The following is a 12,791-nucleotide window of genomic DNA, read 5'->3' as shown; positions in this document are numbered from 1 at the left end:
GGGGCTGCCGAGCGGGGGGTGTCCTCCCCACCAGGCACGGGCTGCTCCAGTGGTGCCTCGAGTTGGAACTGCAAGCTCAAATGCCCCCACCCCTATCTGCAGAGTTTTTAAATGTGCACATTGGTAAAATAATTGTGACATTGTAATACCTAATCTGTTTTAAACGTTAATTGTAATATATTAAAAGGTAAGACTAGTACTTATCGGTTAGCTGTTTAATCATTTAATATTTTACATCCCTAGAACATACTAGGGTACATTTTAAAAGTGCTGATGGGACTAAAAATGCTTCTGTCCTATCAAAGTTAATATACAGAACAGCTAAGTCACTATGTGTAGCATTAGAAAAATCTGTCTAGCTATCTGAAAGAGGAAGGCATCAACAGGTACCACTATTTCTGTGTTCCTCGTTCTAACATTTTCAACCCAAGTACAGAGGTCCTCATCTGTCCAGCAAACTTAAAGGTTTGTTTTGTTTTAAAGTCATGTAAAGGGGAAAGATGTCTTATGTGCACGTTACTTTGAGATGAAAATATGCATTTTAAACTATATGCTGAACATATGAAAGTACGTGTAGCTAATATTCAGAATACTAATTACATAATTAATTTGGTTTATCAAGTACTTATACTAGAATATTTTCTTGAAGTTCAGATACAGAAAAGTCACAAAACACAGAATTCATTAATACAATAACTATAATCAAATCTCAGGGTTTTCAGCTAGTCACATTTCCTCTCCCCATGCACAACTGGCCAAGTGTACTCTCAGGTTTTCTGCCTTCCTCTGAAGCATCTCTGATTGGCCAGAGCAGGAAACATAACACAGGATGGGATGGATCAGTGTTCTGAGGTGGTACAGAGAATCTTCTCTCTTAGATGCCTGGCTGAAGTGTCTTGCTCAGGTCAAACTGACCACCAGATTTGGGGTCCAGGAGACATTTTTCCTTACTGTCAGATTGACCATTATCTGCAGCACGGGGAGTGGATCATTTACGCATCTGACCTAATCAATTCCCTCCCATTGCAGTGGCCTATTCTCTGTCCATGGAATACAATTTAGGGCATGCCTACTGTGCATCTGGGAGCAAGCCTCCCTGACAGGTCCACAGACTCATGCTAGCACTCCAAAAATAGCTCTGCAGATGTTGTTTAATGTTGTGGCTTGGGTTGTCAAGTTCACAGACCCCAGGTTCCAGAGCCTGATCCCCCTGCCCAAGCCACAACATCTACATAGCTATTTTTAGCAAGGTGGCACAAGACATGCTAGCACAAGTTTGTAGACCCAGGTTGGAAGGCTCATTCCCAGAGGCAGTGTCGACATGTCCTAAGTCTTGAGAACTGAAATGCTTGGGTCAAACATCATTAGGCTTAACATAGGGATAGCTGGATGAAATGTAATGGCTTGTGATATGTAGACCAGACAATGATCTGAGGGTTCCTTCTGGCCTTGAACTATAAATTCTTACTGTTACATATACTCCTATTTAAAAATGTTAGTCTTAGACTTTCAAGAAATTGGCCTTATCTCAAAAAGTCAGTTTCATGTAAATATTTGCCTGTCAAGAGGCAATGTTCATCACCAATGAATTCTACCCACAAGCCAGACCAACTTAAAAAAAATGCACTAAGCACCTTAAGCACTCCCTCAGATCTGCAGGTTAAGTAATTTTATTTAGCGACCATCATAAATATAAATGTTATAACAAAAGTTGACAAAAAGAAAATCAGAGTTTCTCGGTCCAAGTGTACCTTATTTGAAAAAGGCAGACACTTAAAGGTGTGAAAGAACCCTTTGTTTATTGTTACTGGCTATGAAGTTATTCAAAGTTTTAAGACAAAACATATACCATGGCAAAAACTTCATTAAGTTATTCCAAGTAATGTTGACACATGGTGAAAGATTTTGCGAAGTTATTCTTAAAGAGACAGAGATAGAAAAAAAACTGGTCGCCCAAGGCAAGCAGATATTTGGGACCAAATGAGAAAAAAGAAGTTGGCAGTCTCTGGAATAGAGAAGAAGCATAGTGGCCCCAACAAATCCATTCCTTTAGTAACATAAGAGGGAAATAAGGGAGCAGATCCATTCAGGCTACTTGTTACTGAATGGAAGGAGAAACCGCCCCCCCCCCAAAAAAAAAAAAAAAAAGGTAGAGCAGGCCCTAAGCCACTGCTCTTCTAATAGTAAGGGATTGGAAGCAAAAAGCAGAGGTCCCAGGTTCAAGAGAAGGGCAGTATGGGTGGGAACAACAATGAGAAGGAAAGATACTAATTGGTTTAATGTGCAGGAGCAGCAATACCTGGACACATGGAACTGATTAAAACTATTTATTTGGGGATGAGTCTTCAGGCATGTAGGTATCAAGGAAGTTTTCAAACTCCTAGTGAGTACTTAGGATCCAGTCCTGCAACCTTTCACTTCAAAGTGAAGACTGTGCAAGTAATGAGGCTAATCACTTGAGTGAAAGTTATGGGACCAAGCCCTAAAACAGAATTTTTATTTAAGACTTCACTTGCTCCTGCTGCTTATTCCTCACCTGACAATGCTTCTGGTATTACAAGTGGTTGCTGTGAAAGTGATTATGTCATCACAAAGAAAGGATTAGTGACTTCAGGTGAGGAAAATAGGATTCTATCTTCTCCAGCTGCATAAGACACAAAAGATTGTTTTTCATGCAGCAGTCCCTAGTTGATGAGGAGAAAGAATGATATACATGTTTTCTAAAATAGTGTTGTTCTTTATCATCAATATAAAATTGAAGAATGCAATTCAGCTTTGTTTTCAGTCTCCTCTAGCCTTTAGCTGTAAAAAGCAAATGATCTGGTTATCATGCTTCTGAATTCCTATAAGAGTATTTTACATGAATGCCAGATTTTCATGCTAGTAGCAAACCACAAAGAACAGTTGTGTTGGCTGATACAAATATTCTTCCCTGCTTCAAAAAAAATGCACTTCAAGCCACTGCATTTTTTCCAGTGCAGGAAATTGTTTTAGATTAAGTACATTTACACCTGAATATTTATCCAGAGCTTGATACCATGACTTCTTCTCTTCATTGTTTAGATCAGTAAAGTAACTGACATGTACTTTTTAATCTTCATAAATATGTAAAATTAAGAACTTACCTTCAGATTAGAGTAATACATGACAAAAGCAGAAGATAATCATTAAAGATTAACCTTAGACAAAAGATCACCACACCAAGTCTTAAGTGGTGAGATAACCAGACTATAATTAGAAGGGTGTTTCATATTGATGAATACTTTGCAATTCTTCTAAAGCACACACACTATTTCACATCCTAGTTTCAACCAAGACACACTAAAAAGTGCTATACTTGTACTTATTTTAAAAAGTGTTCAAGGATATATTGATGATGCTCTTCCTATCAACGTTCACTAATGCTTCCTCGCTAGGAGCCCAAGCCTGCAACTATGCAAGCATCAGGACTTTGGGCTCAGACCCAGCCCAACACGTTTGGACCCCAGGACTCTGTCTAGTCTGGTTTTTAAACTCACAGTTTAAGGGGGTGGGGAGAAAGAGGGGGGATGACGTTACAACCCTGGTCCAGCACATCACCAAACGATTCCCAAACCAAAACCTTTAGCTTTGTCACTGACAGGCCTATTATTGGTCCCCAGAGGGTTGCAGACAGGACGGAGGATGCTCAGCCCGCGTCAAGCGCGCACCCTGCGATACAGCACAACTCACGGGTGAGGCAGCTTCCCCACACCTCATTCTGAGCAGGAGAGAACAAGCCTCCTTCGCCACAAGAAACTGGACGCAATCCCGCCGCCTGAGCAGCTCCAGGGCTGAGTTGGGATCGGCAGGCAGCGGAGCTCACAGCTGGGCGCTGGCTGCTCAGGTGCAGCATCGCAGCAGCCGCCCTTCGCACACGCAGCGAGCTCACCGAGCCCCTGAACGCACCCCAGGCACCCCCCCTTCCCCGGGCAGGGGCGCGGGGCTCACCTCGGCGGCGGGGATGTTCACCACACCTGTCGATCGCCTCTTCTCCCGCAGCTTCCTCTTCTCGATCTGCCCCTTCCCCTTCCTGGCGCTGGGACCGGAGCTTTTCCCCTTCGCCGCCGCCGCCGCCGCCTTCTCCTCCTCCGGGGAGCCGGGCGCGGCGGAGGGCTTCCCCGCAGGCTCGGCCACTCTGCCCCCGGCTGGGGGCGGGGGCTCCTTGGAGCCGGCTCTGGCGGAGAGGGGGACACCGTTCGTGCCCCCGCTGGGGGGCGGGGCGCCCCGCTCCGGGGGGTGCGGCGGGGCGGCCGGGCCGGCGGGGTGCAGGGTGCTGTTGAGCTCGGCAGCCGAGGGGACGCTCCCGGGGGCTTTGCCGTCAGTGCCGGCCGCCGACCCCGGCACAGGCGGCGCCTGCTTCGCCCGCATCTTCTCCCGCTTGGCTTTCCACTCCTCCAGAAAGTCCGTGGTGCTGCCCCCGCTGCTCCGGTAGCCGCCGGACGCCATGTTCCCAGCGGGGCAGATGGGCGATGCTCCGGGGGGAGGGGCGGCTACGGGCCCAGGCACCACAGCCTGCGGAGAGCACAGGGGCGCGCGTGAGACAGCCCCGCCCCCAGGGGGCCCCGGCCGCCCCAGGCAAGCGCCGCTAACCCCCCCCACCCACCCCGACCCCAAGGGGGGGGGCCCTCGCTAACCCCCCCCACCTCCAGGAGGCCCGTATCAAACCCACCTCGCAACAATTCCACCCCCCTTCCCCAGGATAGCCCCATTCGGCTCCCCCCTCCCCCGGAAAATCACTGCTTAACCACCCCCCCCCACACACAAAAACCCCAGCCCCCCCCATGAGGGCGCCTCTCCTCCCCGCCCACAATCCCCATCCTACCCCCCAGGGAACGCGGCCCCCCCCCACACCAGGTCACCACGCTCCAGCTGCTCCCGCGCCCCCTCCCCTGGCGGGGCCGGAGCAGCGAGCGCCCCCCAGCGGGCCCCGGGGGACGGGGGAGTGAGGAAGGGAGTAACTACCGGGCTAGTCCCAGGCCCTCCGGCTGCGGCTCTGCGCTACCCGCTGCAGGGGGCCACCCTGCCCGGGGAGGCTCCGCCGCGCAGCCCCGTCCCCGCACCACCCCGCCTGCCGCAGCGCCCAGCGCGACTCCCCCACAGCCGCTGCCCCGCTCCCGGACGGGGCTGCTCACCTACCTCGCCGCTGCGGGGAAAGGGGCCGCGGCGCTCCGGTCCCGGCTCCAGGTGAGTCGCGGGTGGCTGCTCGCACTGCCCCACTCCCGGAAGGAGCTGAGCGGCTCCGAGGTTTCCCAAGCGCCCCGGGCCGGGCGGCGGCGAGCCGAGCCGAAGCGCGGGCGGAAGCGGCCGAGAGGGCTTTAACAATGGGGTGCGGGGGAGGAGGGGCGGGGGGGACCCGCCCTACCAGTGCCCGGGAGCGCGGCGTCCTGCCCGCAGCGCCCGCCCCCGGGCGACGCGAGCCCCGCGGGGACACCTGCCCGGACGTGGCGAGCCCAGTGAGGCGTCGGGCTCGGGGACCCGGATTCTCTGCGGGGCTCGGGAAGGGTCCTTGGGGGGCAGCTCGAGTCCGTAAGCGCCGAGCGGTGCGAACCCGCCGGTCCGGCCGCTGCGCTGCCTCCCTGCGTGGGGAGAGCCTGCTCCCGCGAGCAGCTCTGCCTTGCCGAAAGCCGGTCCGCTGCTGAGATGGACAGTTCTCACCTAGCCAGAGACTGCCTGTGTTTCCAGAAACAGCCGAGTGCCACCCACTCGGGGGTTTGCTTAACCATTCCCACACCTCAGAGGTTATTCCCAAAGCTGCCCCCAGCTCTTCCGTCTGCAAAGCCGGCTGGAAACGGTAGATTGTAAGGTGTCTGGCACAATAACAGTGTGTGTGTACAGCACCTTGCACAATGTGATCTTGGTCTTCCACGTGTTACCACAATATACATAAATGGTAATGATAATGGGTCTGTGGGGAGGTATCTGGCCCTAGTCTTACCAGAAATACCATGAGAACATCCTTTCCTGCCTTGTGCTTGTGGTTAGAGCCGGAAAAGAAGATATATAAACTTATCTGAACACTTCACAACCTCATAAGTTTGAATCCAAAGATCTGAGAAAGGGTGTTCTTATTCAACAGAGCCATTGTCGGATCCTACCTACAATACATGTAAGAAACAATTGGTTTAATAGTATGTGTCACTGTTATTTTATTCCTCCTATTAAAATCTTTTCTTGTTTAACAGCCTTGTATATACAGTAGGCTGAGTGATGCTTTGTAGCCTCTCTAGCTGATCACAACTCATATGAGTTACTCTGTATGCCATACTAACTTCCTTTTGCTGTCCACAGATCTGGTAATCAACAAACTGAGATTTGTTATTTACATTAATTCCCTAAGAATTCATTTGCTTCTGACAATGAAAGATGGCTATAGTCAAGACAAGGCATTCTCTCTCTCTGACAAACATTGAGGCATCTTCCCATTCTAAATAATATTGGGGCTAACCTGTCCTTGAGACTGTAGCTGTGTAGGTCTCACTATCAAGTACAACCAATGGTTTGGTTAAAGTGTACAGTATTCAAGGACACCCTAAATTTCTGGTTTCAGAGTAGCAGCTGTGTTAGTTTGCATTTGCAAAAGAAAAGGAGTACTTGTGGCACCTTAGAGACTAACCAATTTATTTGAGCATAAGCTTTCCTGAGCTACAGCTCACTTAGTAGATCAACTGGCAGAAGTTTGCATAGGAAGCATGATCAACCAAGGTTTAGTTCCCAGAATATCATGATAGATACCCTGAAATGTAACTGAATTTTCAGACATTAGTGGTTTTAATGTTGTGGAACTTCGTGATCCACTTAATCCTGGTTCACAAGGGGTATATTTACTAAATTGAATGATTTGTTTATTTCAGTAGATTCAGGCATCTTGGGACAGTAGGCGGGAGATATGGTAGCATGATATAGAAGTTTGTATCACAAACAAAGGAAATCTAGATACCTGGGACTGTGGACTTTGGAGCATATCTCATTGTCATCTATCTCTTTCCTATCTCATTCAGGTTCCATTGCAAATTGGCCATCTGGTTAATAAAACTCTTAATGGATTTTAAAATGTAAACTCTTGGGGGGATGGGGGAAGTTCATTGTGTCTTTAGCACAATGGTGCCCTAGACCCTGACTGGGGCCTCCAGGCATTCCTACAATATAAATAATACTTAGTCCGTGGTTCTACTTTGACCTCATGTACCTCTCCTTCCTGGTCTCCTCTCCAATGTTAGCACTCTGTCACCTGGCCAACATTCAATGCCTCTCTGGTGATCATTTAATTCACTTCTAATTTTCACTCTCTGTGACAGTATTTTTGAGGGGCACCTGTGAGGAAAAAAGTTCACACTTGAGACTTGTCAGTCGAGAAGGATTCCTCTTGTATTTTTCAAGGCAAGGAAATAGTCCATCATACAATTTAATCCTTTGGGATATTTTGGAAAACTTTCAATAAGAAGGATAGTAACTTCAGAAAAGTTAATTCTGCACTAGTACTAACATTATTTACCACAGTATTCAATCAATAATATGTACATACTACAGCTGGCTGCCATTTTTCTAATTTCCATTTATCAATGACATTTTTGTTAAAAAATAATAATTTTGTCTAAACCCTCTCAAAAAAAAGTTGATGAAAGTTCTCAGATTTGGTTGTGGTTTTTTTTTTTGTTTGGTTTGGTTATTCCACAGGCCATAGAGCTGTCAATTTTTAAAATGATTGAAATGTAAAAACAGTAAAATTAAATATCCTTCAGATGAGTTCTGAATTTATGTGGCAGATATTTCTTCCACTCTGTAGCACTCACTCTCCCTGACAGTATGCAAAAGGGCATTCTCTTCAGAGAGATGCATCCAACACAATACCAATTCTTCTCCACTGCACATACTCCCCAGAGTTGTTAAAAACGGACCCGATGTGGAGAAAGTGTAATATATCGTGTACATGAGTTTCTACCCCTTCTGATGTAGCTGCATCAGTCACTGTTAGATGTTTTTGCTTCTCAAAAAATGTTGTTTTTTAATGCCAAAAAAGGCTCTATGACCCTCACAGTCTGTTATTTATTAACAGAAGTTATGTTGTGGTGAGGTTGGTTTAAGTGCCCAATTCAAAAATGCTGACTGTCAGATGTTTGCATCTTAATAAGGGTGGCTGTGCTGGTAAGCTTTCAGGGATAAAGTCCCAAATAGTTTTAGTATCACACTGCATGTTTTCCTCAGCCGCAATTGGGAGAAACTTACTAAGTTGGAAAACATTTTCAGAACAGCCTTTTTCCTTCTAAAAATCTTAAGCACATGATATTTTCAAGGCCTAGAAATGCACTTTTATTTTTATAAGTTAAGTATTAAACAGCATGCAGACAGAAGATCATAAGCCTAAAATAGTGAATTTTACATAGCTTTTATTATGGAGTGAGAGTCTCTTCTCCTTAGGTAAGGTTGCAACTAGGATTTGGAAGGCTAATTTTGACCTCCTTTGTAAATGAAAAAACAATAAAACCTCATGTTTCAAATGTATATGGTTAAGCCTGTGCATTCTTAAAAACGTGGGGAAATTCAGTATGTATTTTGTGAGACTAAGCACCTTAAAATTGGCTCCTTTTTAAAAGGTTGCAAATTGTCTAATGTTTCTGTCTCCTTCTAGCAGTGCAACCAAATTACTCAACCCCCCAAAATTCCACGCACACATAGATTTTAACATAGACTTATGGAAAGAGGCAGTTGACAAGGGCAGGATAGTAAAATGTTAAAGAAATGTACATTATTGTCCTAATAAAGCAAGGCCCTGAACTCAACTTCATGGCATTTCTCGGTTTGTCTGCTACACACAACTTCCCAAACCCAGTGAAAATCCTTTCCCCACTGAAATTTACCCCTCCCCCACCTCACCACCCTTAGAAAAATCTCCCCCTTCTGGTGAACTCCACCATCACCACCCTCTCTCACCCCTCCCCCCCACCCCTTGGCCCCACACACCACTCCTCCACTTTAGTTCCATCCCACCCACTTTACCTAACCCCCCTATGAAATACCCACTCTCCCTAGGGCCATCTCCCTGCCACTCCTCCCAGCATCCCCTACCTCCCCCAATGAAATTACCCTACTATCTTCCTCCCCTGCTGCCTCCTCTCCCTTGAAAATCCTCCTACGAAAATTCCTGGTGTTCGTCCCCTGGTACAGCCAGTACAGCTTGTTGCCTCACCACCCCAAGTAAGAATTATCAGTGAAATCACTTCCAGTGCCTCAAACCGATCCCATTAAATCTACCTTCCTACTTCCCCTTTTGAATACTCTTCAAGTCCATTAATTCAAACCACCATCACTTACATGTCCACTGTCTCAGCACTCCCCTATTGCCAGTAAATCACCCTCACTGTCTCATCTCAAGCCATATCTGGTGACAACCTTGCCTCAGACCACCACCCCTTGATGAAATCTCACCAACCTACCTAGTGAAATACTCCCTCCTTCAGTCCTTGTCCATGAAATCCCAAACAACTGCCTCAGTTCCTCTTTCCCATCCTTTCCCTTGCTACTATCCCCACCCTCTGTAAAATACCCCCACACTGCACCTCATCCCCTCACAAAATCCCGGTATTGCCTCACCCATTCATGCTGCTGCCTCCACACCTCAGCTCAAATCCTCCCCCTACCCTCACACTGCTACCCTGTTGCCTCTTCTCTTTCTCAGGCTCCTCTTGCTGATTTTCACCTACTCCCATTCCTCATGGTGGTACTTACCTTCCCCTGTACTTCAAACCCCTCACCCAGCTATTACACAAGACCTTAACCTTGTGGGACATGTTTCCCAGATGCTCATTCATACCCCTCTCTTCTGTCTCTCTGTTCTTTTACTCAGAGATACCTTTCTGATGGCTGCAACATAAGTCAGAAGAATTTCAGAACTTGAGGCCTTATCCATAGAACTTGAATATTGCCCCTTGCACACTGACATCAGTTGGGACTCTGCCAAGGTGCAGGGGTTTATTGTGTAGTTTCGGGGCCTTGAAAAGTAACTGTGGATCATTCTTTCTGATTGCCCTCTGGCCACGCATTCTGTCTCACCAGCAGGCTTCCTACTTTTCAGATACTCAAAGAGTTTCATATTTGTCTTTAACTTGTAGCTGTTTGTTCTTCAAATTCCCTCTTAATCTCCATTTTACAGTTTATCTATCAAAGTGTAAATTCTGTTCTGTTATCACTTGAGCTAGGTTACTTTTTTGAAAAGATTATTTTAGTGTGAAAAATCTCATATTCCCTGCTATTTAACATAGTATTTTTCTCACTCTTTCTTCTTAGCTATGCTTACCACCTGTGATTCTGATAAGACATGCTGAGGCTGCCCACATGTTGTGAGTCCCAACTGATGTCCCAATTGCCACAGCCTGTGCTTTCAGGAACATGTATGTCCATGTCTTCATCAAAATCCTCCTCATGTTGGCATCTCTTAGCCTGGTTCTGCATATAGTCCAAGATAATGCACGAGGTGTTTACAATGCTCACAACAGCAGCAGTGATGTGAGTTGAGCGGGCTCCATGCTTGCCATGGTATGGCGTCTGCACAGGTAACTCAGGAAAAAAGGCGCGAAACAATTGTCTGCCGTTGCTTTCACAGAGGGAGGGAGGGCGAGCCTGATGACATGTACCCCGAACCACCCACAACAATGTTTTTTGCCCCATTAGGCAATGTCGATGGGACTACTTGTGTCATAAGTAAAACTTACTGGTTTAATAGACCCAATATATGACACAAAACAACATTCCAACTCCTGCCATCTTATGTCTCCAAACAAGAAAGTATGTAAAACTCTCTAGATCTGAATATTCAGAAACCAAAACCAACACTTACTGGCTCTCTGTCAATTTGTGTCTTGTGTGTGCTAGTTAACAGAAACTCAGATACCTTTAGGGCTCTTTTACATCAACAGCTCTATAAATCTTTCCATTTATTTTGATACTCCCAAGGACCAATATAGAACCACTAAAATAGCTTAGGCTCTGATCCTGCTACACTTTGGCAGAGCCCGAGTGACTTCACTAGTGCTCTCTGCAGGCAAATGGTAGCTCTGCATGCACATTGCAGTCCTCCAGGCCATGCAGTATGGAACATTATGGAATGCATTGCCAAATGTGTGACAATAACAGTGCCTTGTCCCAAAACAATCAGAGTTATGGTTTACAGGTCTCCTCAAAAAGACGGTGCAGATTAACATGCTTGGCCTTGGGAGGTGCTGCATGCATGGTTTTAAAATGTTTTATGTGAGCCTGCAGTTGATTTGGATATTTTATTTTTCTTTTTTTTCTGAGGAACAATATTTCAAGCATCTACACGCATTAATAGAGTGAACAATAAAGGAACAGCCCTGTAAAGAGAGATGATAAAATATCTTAGGAATTTAGTAATTAGCTGACAGTGTCCAAACCAAACACAAAAGAAATCACAGTCCTTGCCCCCATAAGCAATCAACAAAAGGCCATGATATTTCTGTGGGGAGTTTATGGGAGAGGCAGGTGTTCACTTGCATTGAGCTGATAGCAGACTCAGGACCTAAGAAGTCAAACAACGTTCAAGGGAAGAGAGAGGTTTAAAAATGTATACAGTAAAACATAATTTCACAAAAATAATAAATGTCTGAAGTTAAAATTGTTAGCATTTTTCATTATACATCATATTTTGAAAGATGTGTAATTTTACTGTAAAAATTTGCTTACAGAGTGAAAATTTAGTCGTAAACTGTTTTGGGAGAAACTGGAGCAAAATCTATATGACTATAATTATAATTAAAGAAACAAATATGGAGGATATTTAAAACATTTAGGTGCCTTAAATATTACTTATTTGTGATCTGTTTTTCATAAGATACTATAATTACATACCTGTTTTGAGAGAAAAATCAAAGCCTACCAAATTAGTTTATTTAAACATGGATCAATTTTGCTGTGAATGGGTGTTAAAAAGAGCAAGGAATTCTAGCACAGAAAGTTACTTGAAAAGAATGTAAATTTCAGAGCTGCAAACCTGAGAAAATTCACAATTAGTGTTCAGATGTACCATTTGTTCTACAGCTATGTATAGGCATAACAGGAAATTATCTTAATTACTTCCCTATTGTTCCTCCTGTGATCTATTTCACCAGAAACTGTAGATATATTTGCTTTTACTCTTTTGACACTAACTTGAAGCCAAATTTTGGCAGACCTTTAAAAATTCTATGAAAACCTCATTAAAGACATAAATCCTGCACTTCCCTCCCCACACACACAGTAGGCCCTTACTTATAGAGCTGGTCAAAAAACTAAAACCTGTTTTCAAGTAAAATTTAAAAAAGTAAAACTGATCTTTTTGTGGGGTTTTTTTGTTTTTGTTTTTTTGTTTTTTGGTATTTTCCCCCCAAATTTATGGACATTACCAAAAATGTTAATGAATGTTTTGTTTAAATGACAGTAACTATTTTGATAGTCGTTTTGATAAAGTTTTTGAAAAAGGGGCATGAATTCTTCTTGCAAAACATAAATAACATCAACAATTAACCAAAAAATAATTTTTGAAACAAGGCTTTTTTTTTTTATTTAAAAACCTTTCGTTAAAGCGCTTCAAGCAGTTTTACTTATGACACAAGTAGTCCCATCGACATGAGCAAAGGTGGCAAAATTAGGTGTTTTGTTTTCCTGTGCAATACTTCCTTGACTATCATTGTTGATTGATTACCTAAGCGTTTAATATAAATAGAAATTCTCTCTTTTATAACCAGCCTCTTCCTGCTTAATGTATTCAGTGATGCCACAAT

The 12,791-nt window shown here is 44.8% G+C and overlaps 1 protein-coding gene across 2 annotated transcripts in view; it reads right to left on the bottom strand.

The window, feature by feature from the left end:
* The window catches only part of PAWR (pro-apoptotic WT1 regulator), a 148,343-nt gene extending 143,016 nt beyond the window's left edge, over window positions 1-5,327 (bottom strand). Inside the window, exons 1-2 of one of the 2 annotated variants that reach the window (XM_084617438.1) lie at window positions 5,158-5,327; window positions 3,970-4,533 (exon numbers count right to left, since the gene is read on the bottom strand). In XM_084617438.1, coding sequence (XP_084473564.1) covers window positions 3,970-4,467 — 498 coding nt within the window. In that variant the 5' untranslated portion in view covers window positions 4,468-4,533; window positions 5,158-5,327. Of the gene's footprint in view, window positions 1-3,969; window positions 4,534-5,153 lie in introns of both variants that reach the window. The other variant, XM_084617437.1, reaches the window with a different exon arrangement.
* Window positions 5,328-12,791: the final 7,464 nt, after the last annotated feature.

The sequence above is a fragment of the Lepidochelys olivacea genome (genome assembly GCF_965140295.1).
Source record: "Lepidochelys olivacea isolate rLepOli2 genome assembly, chromosome: 1".
Taxonomy (NCBI): domain Eukaryota; kingdom Metazoa; phylum Chordata; order Testudines; family Cheloniidae; genus Lepidochelys; species Lepidochelys olivacea.
Note: the sequence above shows the minus strand (reverse complement) of the source record. Positions and strands in the feature narration are given on the sequence as shown.